Below are 16,187 nucleotides of genomic sequence, written 5' to 3'. Positions count from 1 at the left end.
ATTATGGGGGGAGGGTTACTCTTAATCATTTTTAAATAAACTCCCCAAAGTCATAACTGAGCTTGACCTAGAGATTCTCCTTCCTTTACCCTAGGCTAAAAATGAGTCAGAGTATCATCTTTAGATTTGGAATAAGTCTGGATTATAGGGACATTTGACCTCATTCCTTTCTTCTTTTCTTCCTCCAAGCAAGCCCAAAGAAAACTTCCATTGGAAGTGGAGCCAAGGGCTGGACTAGAAAGAAGAAACCAACCAGTGAGAGGAAAAAAAGGTGTGGCTGACTTTGATTACCTACCATCAATCACATTTTCCAAAAGGTAATGGTTAGAGAAGCCAGACATACACAGAAAGTTACACAAGAAATTGATAATATCTTGCCAGAATCTAAAAATAAGGGAATGAAGTACACATGAGAGGTTGGAATGAGATTCATTTTACATTCACATAGGTGTGAAAGTTGAAACTTTAAAAGAAGAATGAATTCAGGAAAAAGAGCAGTGACAAATAGGCACTGGAGAAAAAATAGTAGAAAGAATAAGGAGACCTACTAAATTTACCTAAACTACAGAATAATATGGCTATCATTGTCTAAATATTTCCTAATTCATTGGAGTCTCTTAAAATACTTTTTGAAGGATTGAGCCCAACACTTAGGATTAGTTTGATTATCACAAAATATAGAGATGTCATTGGATAGGAATGAATTAGAGCACAGCTATAAATCAATGCCAGGTAATATAGATGAAGATCCAATTTAATTTAACAAACACTTATTAAATGTTTTCTGAATTCAAGGAACTGTGCTTCACACCAAGAATACAAATGTAAAAACCTAAAGAATCCCCACCCATAAGGATTCTACATCCTTTGTGGAGAGATGATGATTTCAAGATTAGAAAGAGCATATGAATGCTCTATATAAAGAATGAAGCTAAAAATTTAGTTAATCACTCAAAATTAGGGAAATGTTCATCTTCTTTAAGATAGAAAATACCTATTTTCCATTGCTCAAAACCTTTCCCTATCTATAGTAAACATATATCATATTTTGTTTTTGTTTGTTTGTTTGTTTGTTTTCACGATACATTGCTAGCTATTGTCACTATGTCTTGGATTTCCTGGATCCAGGTAGAGAAGGGCACAGGAAGTAATCCAGGTATGGGAAATATGTCACAGAAGGGAAAAGATTGCCCTCTTGTGGACCTCTATGTGGTGACAGTGTGAAAAAGGGACCCAGGAATTCTAGACAAAAAGCTAGCGGGCCCAGATAGAGTGAGCAATAAGCTCCTCTTTTGATCCTCTTTTCATCACAGTTGTCTAGGATGACCTTCAAGATCATAGCTCAGTAGAACTATGGGGTGGGAATAGAAGCCAAGATCATTATGTAAAGAAAAAGGGAGTATGGTGCCAAGGAAATAAAAGCACATTTTGTACAAGCAAAACACTGGAAACAAATTATATGATCATCAGTTGGCCACAAAGACTGTGGTATATGAACAAAATGAAATATTATTGTGCCATAGAAATGAAAGAAATATGAGAAATTCAGAGAAACTCGGAAAGACTTGTATGAACTGATGCAGAGCAAAGAAAGCAGAATCATGAAAAATGAGATGTATGTAACATGCATGATTCCAAATGGATAGGGATCAGGGATTGAATCAGAGTTCTCAATAAGATAGGGACTGGACATTTGATTTCAATGGGAAATTGCTTACTAATGTTGGTCAATTATGTTATTATAAATAAAAACACTACAAGGTATTTGAATTCAAATGAGTTGTCATGGCCAGTCTTCATCGCAGGAACTAAAAGATGAAACATATTATTCCTCTTTATAGAAAAGTAGGGGAATATATAGGTGAGGGACTAGAGAGATAGATTATTGCATGTTCTGTCGGACTTAGTCACTTTCTTTAGCTGGTTATGGTCTTTCTTACAATGGAAAGTTCAGCCTAAGAAAGGTAGACATATCAAGAAATGATTGTGAGATAAAAAAAAAAAAAAAAATTAGTACTAAAACTTCTTTTTTAAGTTGTAATTCTAAAATTATGAAAGTCAGCTAGTATTAAATCTAAGGAAGTAGTCTGGTGTAAGCAAAGTAATGTATTTGTTAAAATCTTTACAAACACAGGAAAAAACAACCCCCCAAAGCAGGAAGTGTGGATCACTGTCCTAATAGCCTGATAACATTGGATTGTATGCAATATTTGAAGACAGAAGGTTTTTAGATTTAAAGATTTATATATGTTCATATATATATGTTTATAGATTTAAACAGGTTTATAGAATTAAATTCAGAGTGTCAAGGAAAGAAATAGCCTAGAATATTTGTACTACACTGACAATAATTAAGTGGGGGACCATTAAGATTACACAAATATACATGTAATATAGAGAAGATATTTATACAACACCACAAGGTGTTTTACATACATTATCTCATCTATGTCTCATAACAACCCCATGAGTTAGGAACTATGGCCCCATTTTTCAGAAACTGAAGCCCAGAGAAGATAAGTGACTTCTCACAGTAAATGTCAGAAGCAAGATTTGAGTCCATATCTTTCCTATTCCAACTTAAAGAATGATAATTGTTTAGGCTATATTACTCCCCAAATGCCTGGGATGTTCTTTTCTCACCCTCACCTCTTGGAATCCCTATTTCCTTCCAAGGTTTTACTATGTTAATGCTTTTGCATCATTGAATCTTGAAATAATGTGAATTCCGAAGAATTTTTCAGGAGAGCACAAGGCATTTCAGGTACACTGCCAGAATCCAATTGAATCTGACTTCCAAATGCCAGCCTCACTAAGTACAAGGGGTCTCATATCACCAGTAGGTTGCATGCTTGGTGATGAATTCTTAGCCCATCTATCTATCAAATAAGAAAAAGACAAAATGGCCTTCAGTTTTGTGTGGCCTCCTTCTACTTCTATAGTGACTGTGGTGGCTGAAAAAGAGGCAGAGAACATAAAGACCTAGGCAGCTTTTATAAATACTCTTTGTTACCTTTAATTTATTAGGACTCTAAATGTGAGTTCCCCACCTAATGACTAATGAATGGATCCACTACTAAAGAAACTATATCATATTAAGCTTGAATTCATGGTATAAAATGAACCAGAAGAAAGTTGTAGTTAAATAGAAAGTTGGTTCACAAGTTTTCCTTAGAGAAGCAAAAAAGGAATAAACAGAATTGGTTTTATTGTGTACCCCAAGGCAAAAAGAAATTTCCTAGGATTTGTGGTCATTTATTATCATAGAACTTATGATTAATAACTGCAAAGGGATTACCATGAAAATAATGCAACTTATCCATCAACATCTGTTGCAAAATTTGAGAAGATAGAGCAATTCTATAAAGTCTTTGATATAGCTGTCTTTATTAAATCACTCTTAGTGTCTCCAATGTAGAGGTGAGACTAGGTGATAATAGTGGGAAGTCATATTTAGCCTAAGAAGGGCTGTGACAAACTGGAGAATGTCCAAAGGAAGGTAATCCAAATGGTGAAGAGTCTTGAGTCTATGACATATGAAGATAGATTGAAGGAAATGGGCATTTTTAGCCTACAAAAATAAGATTCATGGAGCATATGATAGCTATCTTCAAGTACTCAAAGGACTGCATATGGAAGAAGGACTGTATTTGTTCTTTTTGGTCTCAGAAGGCTGAATCAGAGTAGTGAGGGGAAAATGACAAAGAAGTAAATTTATGCTTGATATCGGGAAAATCTTCCTAATTATTAGAGCTGTTCCAAAGTGGAATAACCTGCTTCAACAGGTGGTAGATTTCCCCTCTAACTGTTCTGTTTGAAGACTACACCATGTTAGCTACATAAAGCCCTGGTACACTGCAAACCTTCATGAAAGAGATCTGTAACCACTCCAAAAAGTTTGACCTAACCATCAACAGAGGAAAAATTGAGTGGATGAAGAATGTCTACTGTTCAGATGATCAAATGTAGTTAAATGAATAAACTACAGAATTTGTACAATTCTACATATAATCTGGCACAAACAGTACAAATGGATAATATCGTTAAGCCCAAAATTTAACAGGAGGAAGAATCTTAGCTGGATTAACTTTAGAAAACTGAAAAACTCTTTTTAGGATTTCCAACTTCTCCCAGAAACAGAGATTCATCTTTTTAATCTCAATATTTGACAGGCAATGTTTTATGTTGTGAACCATAGAAGAAACATAACTGTCTCTGAGGAATTAAAACTGAGTATCATATAAAGAGCAATAGAGATGCAGAGCAGCTACTTGTTGTACTGACATGTCTCTTTAGAAAATGAAGAAATTAGCCCTACACTTGCTAAGGTAGACATAAAGCTCTAACATTTGATTGTATTATTTCTGGGAAGACATAATAAGGACACCTATTCAGAAATAATCCCATATCAGCACTGTCTGTTTTTATGATTGGGAAACCAGAAGAAAAAGAATGGTGGGGTATGAACATGACACACAGATATTCAATTAAAAGACTTTTAAAAGAAATATTTCAATTAAAGAAAGACATTTGAAATTTTATTCAGTGTCATGAGAAGTAGAAAGGGGGCATAGAAAGAAAGGTAGGAGGACATCAAAAACAGATTACTTGTAGAATTGGCACACAGTCTGGCTTTCACTGCCTAGATTTTAAGGATTGAAAGGGTTATTTTGCCACAAAACCCACAAGCCCTGGCTCGATGCAGTCTGGGAATATTCAATTGTGGAATCATAGACTTAGAGCTAAAAGTTCTTTAGAGGTGATCTAGTTATCCTTTCGGTGAAAGATGAGAAAATGAGGCCCAGAGAAAGACGTGTCCATGGTGATAGACTTGGAGTTTGAGCTTAGATTCTCAACTTCAAATCCTTATCCTTTTCTCTGTATCATGGCATCTAACAACATAATGTCAGAAATACATCACTGTATGTCTATTGTGCTATTTTATGTTCAATATATGCCCATCTTTTCTGCAACACACACATAACGTACATACACATACACCAGCTCTAGTTAATCACCACAATTTAATTATACACCTAGTTGTGGAGGGTATTAAGTATATCACAATAAAAACCAAAGCCTTATACTAACCATAAGGTAGATGCCACAATTTATTCTCACAGTTTATTGCATGAGGCTATAAGGTTATTATTTCTTCTCAAGATATCCCAAGGTACAACATTTTGGGGGTCTTAACCATGGCAACAGCTTCTGCTGAGAACCAAATTACTTTTTAAATTTTGCATTCATATTTAGTAACCAGGTTTATATCCAGCTGGCAAAAATCAGGAAATTTCCCCAAATCTTATTTCTCAAACTTAGGTAGTATTTGAGCCATTTGTTGCAGCAAAATCACATCATGGCTGCCATACTTCTCTAGAATTATCTTACCCTGTGATTTTAAAATATGGGGCAGGGGAGGAGAGAGGAAAGAAGGAGTTTAAAATGTATTATTAGGTATCCAGGGACACAAGTGATTAAAAAAAAAAAAAAAAAACAGTGAATTTACACTGTGCCATTTCAAATATCATCAGCTTCACTGTTTGGGATTTAAAGTTGGCCTGCAGTACAAAGTATGAATGTGCCAGGGTTAGAAATGTGACCGACCAGAACTTTTGCTAAGGTTAGCCAAGGTTCAGAGGGTCATGACTGGGCCATTTTATCAGTCATGTCATGCATGCACCCTATTGCCTGGGACAAATACAAACTTTATCTGTCAGTTGTGTAAATCGACCATCTTGCCTTATTGTGAATGAAGAAAAACTGAAATCTCACCTCTTATCTAACCCTAAGATTAAGCTTGCCCAGAGCTATTTCCACATGCTATTTCTGAGTAAAGGTGACAGACCAAAGACTTTTGAGTCTCATTCATTGCCAGTGCAATGGGCTGCTCTTAACATGAAAAGTAGATTTCTAGTATACTAGAATCTCAACTTCAAAAAAATGTGTTTCTGGCAGATCTACTTTATTGGACAACATTATCTATTCTACTTGTGAAATCGGCATACAACACTGGCTTAACTTGCTTAAATAATGAATTATAGCAATGATTTTCCAAAGAGTTTTCAGTTTTGTCTTTCTTTACCAAATCTGAAATGATACTCATTTAGAAAAAATAAAAAATCCCATTTGGGGGAACCATTACTGCAAAAGTAATTACCAACAACAGAATTGTCTTTAGACTAAAATACAATTTATTTATTTATTTATTTATTTATTTTTACTGTTTCTCTCTCATACACACACATTCACGGAATCACATTTTTCACAGAAAATACATGTTATCAATGACCAATATAAACATGTATACAATTAGAAATAAAGACACAATGAACACAAAACATAAGCTCTCAAATATTCACTTGATAAACTATCCAATAAGATTTTTAAATATATTTTTAAAACCTGCCACTTTCAGAAAGTTATCTTAGTTGAGAATTATACAAATTCATCATTTTAGGACTTTAAAAATGTAGCCATGGTATTTAGGATGAAAAAGAAACACTTTACAAGCATTATAAATAACTATATAACATATATTTACAAATTAAATATAATATTAATCAACAGAGAACACCATAAAAAGTTTTATGTATACTTCAAATAATTCCTAAGTTCTCTAGAGTTTGTATTAATTAAATTTCTCCCATGAAATGCATAAATTTTGTAGGGAGATTATCCACTGGGTACACAGTTGGACTAGTTTTCATAGTAGGAGGTCCATTTAAAAGTTGCCAATCACAATGCCTAGCCAACTCTACTATGAATATTTTGAGAAGAATTTTTGCAAACTCTTTGCCTACACAGCTCCGGAGGCCCCCTCCAAATGGAATGAAACTGAATCTGGAAGAATCCTCAGGATAAGGCAACAGAAATCGGTCAGGGTTAAATTCTTCCTTGTTGGTGAAAATGTCTGCAACATCATGGGTATCACAGATACTATAGATAACGTTCCAACCTTTGGGAATCTGGTATCCCTGTGGGAAAAAAGATGACCTTCAGCTCAGAGTCATAGCAATAAGAAAATGATAGCCCATTTCAATCTTAGGGCAAGTTAGGAAAATGAGTCTCTTTCAAACAAGTTATGATATACAAAATAGATGTCTTAACAACAGATCCATTGTAATCATAAAAAAATTTAACTGAATGTGGGATGGGGAAGGTTTATAAGGGCAGATGAGGAAAGATAAGACACACAGACAACTTACATTTAATTCAAAAGTCTTGAGAGCAACACGAAAGCCCCCTGGAACAGGAGGATTCAATCTGAGAGTTTCCTTAATAACACACCCTATGTACTTAAGTTGTTCCAAAATGTCAATGTCCAATTTTTCATCTTGGCTGCTTTTGCAAAGTAAACCCTATCAAAGAGCAATACAGGTTTGAAAATTAGTTCATTAAAATCAGGATGCAATTAAAGTCAAATGAACATTAATAGAGCAAGATCTTACAGAAATATAAATATATATTTGTATGTATATTTATGCATATCCACACAATCAAATCTATTCCCATTACATATATGCATATGTATATATGTAATGTATATCCTTTTGCAAGAAAAAGTCAGCAGTCAACTAGTGAGCTAAGGAGGTGGAACTGGAATATAAACGTAGAATGCCAATTTACCATTCAAATTCAGGGAATGAATGCTAGTGTGGCTGAAATTGCCATGTTACTTCCCTTCCTCCCCATGCTGAGTTTGAGAAAAGTTTAATCTTATTTAAAAAAAAAAAAAAAGTTTACAAATCCAAGAAGATGATTTCTTAGGAGGAGGAGGAAGAGAAGAAAAAGAAGATGATGATCAGTTTGACTATAGTTTTGCTTAAGCATTAGGTTCTCCAAAACATAAACAAGTTTAAACTCCATTTACAATGTGTTATAATATAGAAAGGCTGCATCCTCCAGTTTTATACAAAGCTGGTCTGGTCAGTTTTCTTTCCCATAATCTATTGTATTTTGCTCACAACTTTAGATGAGTGAAGAAAAGAGAACACATTTGGCCACTGATGGAAACACACACCTTACCTTACTTTTTAACTCTTCTCTCACTTTCTGAAGCACGTGGTGATGGAGTCCTAGATAAGTGATCAGAGAAGTGGCAGCACTTGCAGTAGTCTCATGCCCTCCAAAGAGAAGTTCAGTTGAAGACTGCTTTAGTTCCTACGGCAGGATTCAGGAGAACAAATATATAGATATAGTATTTTAGGAAAATACTCAAAGAAAAACTTTAATTGAATGGAGTGTGGGGGAGGGGAAGGGAAATTGGACTTTGTGGTGAGGAGGGGAAGAGTCTGGGAAAAAGTCAACTTTCCTGACTTATGTCTTTACACTGATTTTCCAATTTTTTTTTTTAATAGTGAATTCCAAAGGCAAGTAGATTTCAGCCTAGGGCTTTCAGGCAAAGCAGGATTTGTGAAACAAACACTTCTAATATTAGAGATCTCTAAAATTAGAGATCTCTAAATGCTGATATTTCCCTAATTACCCAAGGCAGAAATCACTTTCCTGGGACTATTACAAAGGTTAACTTTCTCCTTTAAAAAAAAAAAAAAAAAAAAAAAAAGTGCTGGGCATACTTCCCCTGAGACTGCATTCAACTGTTTTTGCTTGAGGGTTAAAATGTTGTATTTGATTAGATGGCTGCCCCTAGGGGAATTAGGGGTAGGTGATGGCTAAAATCCGTGCAACTTCAATCAAGGCTGCCACCTCCCGTTACACAGGTTGCCGCCAGCGCGGTGCTTTAAGGACCTACAGCCCGAGCTCCAAAAGCCATAAGCTGCCCCTTTTTTTGCTTGAGGTAAAGTTCCCAGTCTGTGGACTTGAGTGCCTCTGCCTGGAGGAGGAAGGGAAGGATCTCTGGGTCCGTGCCCTCTCCTTTTCTCTAGGTGATCTAACGGCTACTTACTTGCATATTCAGCCTCTCGCCATTCTCCTGCGTGTGCTCGATGAGCAGCTGCAAGGCGTCTTTGACCCGACAGTCCCCGGCTTCAAGTTCCTGTTGTCCTCTCAGTTTGGAACGAATGTTCTCCTCGATGCGCTCGTGGATGAGGTTCCTCGCCTTCACGCCCTGTGCGGAAAGAGGCAGCGGGATTCAGCAGGGCTCAACATTGCCATTGGAAGAGCCCCTCGCTCTGCCGGCCCTGGTCCAGCTCCACGGCGCCCACGCGTGGCTCTTACCCGGTAAAGTCCGCTGAAGGGCACATCGATGGGCAGGGAAAACAGGTTACGGATCATCTCCTCAAAAGCTTCCACTAATTCCCTCTCGCTCTCCCCGCCAGTTGCATCGTCCGACTTGCAGCCCAGCAAGATGCGCATGGCGATTCGGAACATGAGGCGCTTCACCTCGGGGTAGACCAGGAGGCCGCTGTCGCCACATTGGAGCCACCTTTCCAAAGCATTTCTTATTTCTTCGGCCATCACTGGCACATAGTACTGCAACGCCTCCCGGTTGAAAGCCTGCATGATCAACTGCAGAGCGAAAGGCAGGGATCGATCAACTCAGGGGAGCCCTCCCCTTCCCACCTTCCCAGAACCATCTTCCCCTCTACAATAGCGGAGCAAACCCAGGTCTTGCGTACGAACCACCAGGGATGAGGAGGACACTCCCGGGATGGCCACGCCGCAGTCGAGTCTTACCTTTTTGCGCTTCTTGTGCAAGGAATCGTGGAGGCTGGAGAGGCAACCGGAGCCCAGGATGGTACGGACGGAGGCGGGCCAGTGCACAGCCACAAGACGGTGCTCCCCCAGAAGTATCTGCCTCACGTTTTCCGCGCCCATGACCCGCACCGTGGGTCGCCCGAAGAGATGAGTCTTATAGATAAAGCCGTACTTTTTACGTTTCATCTGCAAAAACTTCCTCCGCTGCGAGGAAAAGGAGTAGAGAAGAGATATAAAGCCGCGGAACACCGCGCGTAAAGGCAAGCATCTCGACCTAGCTCTGCTGCCTTGGAGAACTCTGCGCAGCAGGAGTCACACAGGCTTACTCAACGCAGAGCAGGGCGTATTGGCGGGGTCGGGAAAGGGAGAGAAGGGCGGCGGCTATCCAAGCGCTCGCCTGACTGTTCGCGGCACCAAGGGAAGAGGCAGTGTCCGGGTTAGAATCTTACCTGCAATACCATCTGCAGCGTCTCTCCGAAGAAGGGCAGCCCCATAGTCCCCGGGGGTAATGGGAGCGGGCAGCTGCGGTCGCGGGTGCTCAAACAGTACAGGTTCCAGAGCTTGACCGCGGCCAGAAAGAGCAGCAGCGGCAGCACGAAGGTGCACAGCGCGCTCGCCAACAGGGCGGAGAAACCCATCGGTGCAGCGTCTCTACCTGCGTCTGCGAAAGAGCGTGCTTTGAGCTCCGCCGCGGGCTTTATAAGCTTCTCCACTTTACCTTGGTCAGATAAATTAGTTCACCCAAAGTTCATCTTTAATTGTGGATTGGGGCCCTGGCTCCTCCCCCCACAAGGCGCTGCCCAAAATCTTTAACTGTTTGTTCTGCATAGAGGCGGTAGCTTCCCAGCTGCGCCTCTTTGGCTGCCCTGAAGAGCCAAGGAGCCGCCCATCTCCCTGGGACAAGGTGTTAAGATCCTCCAAGACAATGGAGCGTGGAGTCTGTGAGCAGCGGCATTCGCCTGCGACTAGGTTTGAGGGAGAGCTAGGCAATAATAATAACTTAAAAAATGCTCCAGGTTCTAGATCGGCCCCATGTCTCTGTATGACTAGACGCCCTGAGCCTTGAAGCTTGCTCTCTCGGACCTGAGAGGAGTTAAAGCCCAAAGGAGACAATCCCTCCCCACCCCCAGTCACCACTATAATGATTTGGAAACCAGGATTATAAATCAGCCTCTTTTTTTTTTCTTTTTTCTTTTTTTCTGCTCAGAAAGGAAATATAACTGGTGTGAAGAAATTACCTTTTTAACTCTTGGTGGAAATTATATGCCATCATTATTGTTTCATGTTTCATTTTGTCTGTGATTTTGGCAGGTTTGTAAGGAGAGTTTGATCATTCCCGGACTTTGGGAAATAGGGGAGGTGATCGGGAAAGGGGGAATGAAAGAGAAGAGAGATTTCAATCTTTCGGGTTCTAACAAAAATTAGTGCTAGCAGGAGAGACGTATAGTGGAAACCCTTCGAGCATGTGCATTGGATTTCTCCTGCGAAAGCTGTTTCTGTTATCTTGGAGCCTTTATAGTTGCCACCCTTGCCTGGCAAGGCCCAAAGGGAAGCAGTTTTTTGCTGACCTGGTTTAAGGGACCCAGGTTCCCCCCCCTCCCATTCCCACTTGTTTCTTGCTTACTCCAGAGCGAGTAGCTGCGGATAATCTTTGAGTTCTCGGCCCGGATATAAAGTAGAGTGGGTGGAACGGCCTTCTGTGTGTTGCCTATCACTCCTCCTCTCCATGCAACATATTAGAACCTCGAAGGGCTCTGTGTCAAAATGAACTCAGCCACCGGGTTAGCGAGGAACCGCGAGGGTTAACTACAAGATTAGCCAGTCAGCACCCCATTTACCACCCTGATTTCTGCGGGACTGAAATCGGGCTGCAAGGACCCTGAATTCATACACCTTAGCTGTGGAGGTGCGAGTCCTGGAAAGAGAGCAGCAGTTGAAGAAATGTTTGTTAGCTGGGATCAGGAAGTTCCTCCAAACTGGTCTTCAATCTATCCAAAAAGGGGTGGGGGGAGAAAGGGCTATTAGGAAGGGCAGTCACCTTCTGGAAGAGCGTCCCTGGAAGCTTAGCCCCGCCCCTCCGGTTTCTCCAGGCCGCCCCACCTACTGGGATTTTATCCCGCCTAGGTCAACCCTCTGGTAGCCCCAGAGGATGTAAAGCCGCCCTCCTAGCGCGCGGTGGGGGGTTCCCAGTACGTGCAGCGGGACTAGTTCCCAGAGAAACCTAGAAGTGCCAGTGCTGAGGAGGTGGACTCCTCCAGTTCGTGGTATCACCTCAGCAGCTGGCATAAATTGGAGCACGAGACTTTTCTCGGCATCTTATCTCCATCACCGAGCCAGGCCAGGTTTTATTGGAGCCTTGCAGGCAAAAGCGAAAGGCTCGGCTTGTTTTGTACAATACATTTTCTAACGCTGCCCCTCAAAAGGAAAAAATAAAGTTTGTTTATTCCAAAGTTTAAAACCCTACGGAATTAGACTTCTTTCTTCCTCTGAAGCCACCCTTTGGCAAGGAACTACCACGTTGGAGAACGCTTCTCGCTCCTTAATGATAAGCGTTTGGCCTAAATAAATTTGTCGTCTGGATGTTAACCTAACGCTCACCAGCTGCTGCTGGGCGGGAAGAGGTCTGCGCTCTGGCCCTGCATGGAGTCTACCGCCTGGGCTACCTCCTCGTGCTGATTCACCCCTAAACGCCCCACTGCTCCTGCTTTCCCCCACCCCGCCCCGACTCCATTCATTAGGTCAAGAGTGTTTTCAATGCCTTAGTGCCTAGGAAAATACATTTGTCCAGTACAATCCTGAATCAAAAGACTAGATTAGGTGGGGCAATGCACACTGAGGCAGGTTTTGCCTTTTCTCTTGATTCACGGGGCGGGAACAGTAACCAACGAAATAGATCGTCAAGACAACGAAAAATAATCTGAGCTAGTTGTATTCCATATTTCTTGAAATCTGCGAAGCACTTCGAATGTCTGGGAACTGAGGGTGGTATAAATTCAGTCCCAATCCGCCACTTTCCAATGGAAACTTCGTCGGCACAGGCAGGTCGGCAGGCAGGCTTTGGAAGAGAAGCTAAAGACTGGCCGAGTAGTTTGTACCGCTGCTAATGGGGCTGACCATCTTCTGGTGTCTCCTGGTCGGGGAATTGAGCTGGTCAGCAGGGGCGTGACCTCGGGGCCCTCTCCCATTCCTCTGTGCTGACCCGCCGGTGACCTATCCAGCCCCGGACCCTGACATTTGAATGAACTCTGCAGAGCTGCAACTTAGCCAAGTTCACCGGTCGTCAGATAACGAGATAGGCTGGCTTAAACACTGATAATTGTCACAGGAAACCTTTATCTCTGTGACCATCGAGTCCACTGTGCGACAAGAAAGATTACATTGCAAAAGAGTGAAAGGGACTATTTAAATTATCTTGAAAAGTGGTCAATAAATTATCAAGCGGAAAGAAACTTAGATCAAAGAACTGCTCCAACTATCACACTTTGCGGATGAGGCAAATGATGATCGGAAAACAAAAACTCGTTTCATTTCTCGGCAAGACTCCTAGGTTACTATTCCACAAAACTGGGGCGGGGCGAGAGAAGGGAAGGGGACTGGATAGGAGAAATCCGTCGAGTGCTGACAGGGTTGGCTGGGGCGACAGATAAGCGTTATTTGGCAGGTTTTTCTGTAAGATCCCAGGAATAATCCTGGGAGTCTGAGGATAAACGGGAGCAGCCAAGTGCCCCCTACCCATTACAACATATCCCTCCTGCCCCCCCCCCATCCCACCCGCCAGCACAAAACAAATCATAAAGTGGAGAGGAAACCTGCCGGAGCTAACACGGAGGAGCTGCGATCTCCGGCTGGCTAGAAAAACTTTTCCGCCTGGGGGGGAGGGAAAGGAGGAGGAGGAGAGGAGGGATTACAAAAGCTCCAGTGGCGTTTGGATAGGTCAGTTCGGTCCTTGCCCTAATTAAAGTTAGTCATTGACACTCATACCCACCGCCTACTGCTTTCCCTCTTTTGGCCACAGAGATTTACCTTAAACGCAAGGTCAGGAGGGCAGGGGCTTCCTTCTGGTTCACTAAAGGGTCAACCTGCCAACAGCGCTCAGTTCAGACTTTTAGCCCGACCTTTTCCTGGGTTGACCTGTCACATCTAAGAACCATATCAGGCCACTGGGTGGGTGACAGGTTCGTTTGGGATGCTGTGAAAAAGATTGGTAATTTAATACCAATTAAATTATATAGGTTGTGAGCTGGGCTGGGAACACTCCTAGGCGGTTTTGGAGACTGCCAGACCCATGTTCTAAAACACACACACATGCATGAGTAGATATACACATAAATACATGTACGTGTGTGTACAAATTGTGTGTATACATACGTTGTTGTTCTATTTTTTTAATCGTCCCAAATCCTTTTCTAGTGCTGCCACAAGTATCCCTTCACCCACCCACCCTGGATTCACATAGATCATATTAGTATATTTCAAACTCTGGTGGGTCTTTTTAAGCTGGAAAAGACTAGACACCAAGCTTGATGATGGAATCATCTTTTCAAGATTAGCCTAGCTAAACTAAGAGAAATTAAGATTGAGACGGAAATAATTTAACCCCCACCTTTCCTCGTTTTGTTTTGTTTTTAGAGGGGATGAAACTAAAGCTCTGAGAAGTGAATAGGTTTGCCCAGAATCACACAGCAACTTGGTAACAAAGCTAGTATTCTAGACCAACTCTCCAGATTCTGAGGGAGCATATAATAAATAATACTCTTACTATATGCCTGGCACTGTGCTTTATAAGTGCTTTACAATTATCACATTTGTTGATCTTCACAAAATTCCTGCAACACAGATGCTATGATTATCCCCATTTTTTAGGCAAACCAGAGTGACTTGGTCATACTGCTAGTAAGTGCTTGGGGCTGTATTTGAACTCAGGTGCTTTCTGACTCCAAGCCTATCATTTTCCCACTTATCCACCTGTCACTCTAGAAATCTTAAGAAATGTATCTCTTAAAGCGCTTTCCAGACTTCAGGGGAAACCCCTAGGAAAGGTGGGTGGCATAGGGTCAAACAAAAGGGGAATTTTGTTAATTAGAAATTTAACAAAAATACTTCTTGTCTATTTAAGTACTACCTTGCCTTTGCCTTTTACCAGTTGACCAGGTAGGTACATAGCCAGGAAATGAATCCCTTTCAAGAATTGCACTGAGATTCATTCCATAGGAAGCATTCTTTTCCATATAATGGGAGGCACTCAAACCTTTTCAATTTGGGATCGTGACACAATTCTGTAGAAGGAATCCCACCTCAATGAGATTGATTCATAAAGAAGGGGATAGATATGTTTGCTAAATTATGTAATGTTGACCCAGACTAAAATTTAAAATATCCTTTCCCTGTGCAAAAACCTAAAATTGTCTTAGGGTCCAGTCACATCATAGGGTATGGTGGGCTTTGTCAGTTTGGGCATTTCCTTCTCTGAGAAATCATTCGGATATTAAATTAATAATAGAACTATTTCTGGAAGTCTGTTGTCTAAATCTCATAATATATAGCATTAGCATTCATTTTTATTTTTGACAACTTCCTAGTTAAAAAGTTCTTTTGAGCAAGAGTACATGGATATCCTGATTTGATAGAGCTGGGGAAAGGGGAAGAATCAGGTAAATAAAAAATCCAAACTCTCTCTCCCTCCTTCCTTCCCTGTTTCTCTCATGTGTACCCATGACTCTCCCTTCATGCCAGTGCCTTTATTGATGACTTCCACTTTATCCCACTGAGTATGTTAGTACATAGCTATTTGCATTCCATTTCTCCTCCCTTACCCTCAAACCATCAGACTGTGAATTCACTGAGAACAGAGGCTTTCTTTGACCTTTTTTTTTGTATCCCAGTGTTTAGAATAATGCCTGACGCATAGTAGGCACCAGATAAATATTTGTTGACTAACAACTCTTTATTATAGAGGCATTTAATGATAGAACTGAAAGTACCTAGGGATCATCTTATCTAATCCTCATCCCCCCCCCTCTCCTTTTTTTGGAGATATGAAATCAGCCCAGGTGAAATAACTAGCTGATCAACAAATATCTCCCAGGTTTAAAGCTAAGGCAAAAATTGCCTTTGGTTTGGGGCTAGTTTCCAATTCTAGAAACTAAGCCTTGCAGACCCATTATAGCTAAGGCTTGGTTCCACATCTTACCTCTGAGTAAGCTCCTCAAGGTACGATGAAGCAGTACCCTAGATGTGGCTAGTAAAGAGTTTCATCTGACCCCTCCACTTCCTTTTGCTGCTGCAGTCTGTCCTTCAAGATTTAGGAGAATGTTCTTGTAACAATAGCACCTATATTTGATCTTTTAGCCAAATCCTCTGTGACCTAAAATTTATTCTTTGACCTTTCAGCACAGATATTTAAAAACCACCCTGATTGTGAATTTTACAGGGATGGAAGTGCCGAGTTACATTGATTTCAGATTTCTGTAATTGGTAACCTGAGTCACTGAAAAGTGACTCCAGGAGAGTCTCACAGCCAGGATGTG

General features: G+C 40.9%; 1 protein-coding gene across 1 annotated transcript; it reads right to left on the bottom strand.

Annotated features, from left to right (window-relative positions):
- Positions 1–6,174: 6,174 nt before the first annotated feature.
- On the bottom strand, positions 6,175–10,398 carry CYP26A1 (cytochrome P450 family 26 subfamily A member 1). Its single transcript, XM_074295888.1, has 7 exons — positions 10,110–10,398; positions 9,640–9,864; positions 9,181–9,471; positions 8,909–9,070; positions 8,029–8,163; positions 7,209–7,361; positions 6,175–6,977 (listed from the first exon to the last, which is right to left on the bottom strand). Exons 1-7 carry the CDS (start codon positions 10,296–10,298, stop codon positions 6,636–6,638), a joined length of 1,497 nt encoding a protein of 498 aa, XP_074151989.1. The 5' UTR covers positions 10,299–10,398; the 3' UTR covers positions 6,175–6,635.
- Between the last annotated feature and the right edge of the window lie 5,789 nt (positions 10,399–16,187).

Source organism: Sminthopsis crassicaudata, chromosome 2, assembly GCF_048593235.1.
Source record: "Sminthopsis crassicaudata isolate SCR6 chromosome 2, ASM4859323v1, whole genome shotgun sequence".
NCBI classification, from domain to species: Eukaryota; Metazoa; Chordata; class Mammalia; order Dasyuromorphia; family Dasyuridae; genus Sminthopsis; species Sminthopsis crassicaudata.
Note: the sequence above shows the minus strand (reverse complement) of the source record. Positions and strands in the feature narration are given on the sequence as shown.

Excerpts from the sequence above, each read along its gene's own strand:
- CYP26A1 (XM_074295888.1), bottom strand. The coding sequence starts at position 10,298 with ATGGGTTTCTCCGCCCTGTTGGCGAGCGCGCTGTGCACCTTCGTGCTG. Across the intron at positions 9,472-9,639 it reads TGCACAAGAAGCGCAAAAAG|TTGATCATGCAGGCTTTCAA; the intron begins GTAAGACTCGAC and ends TTCGCTCTGCAG. Across the intron at positions 8,164-8,908 it reads GCGAGAGGCTGAATATGCAA|GAACTAAAGCAGTCTTCAAC; the intron begins GTAAGTAGCCGT and ends ATCCTGCCGTAG.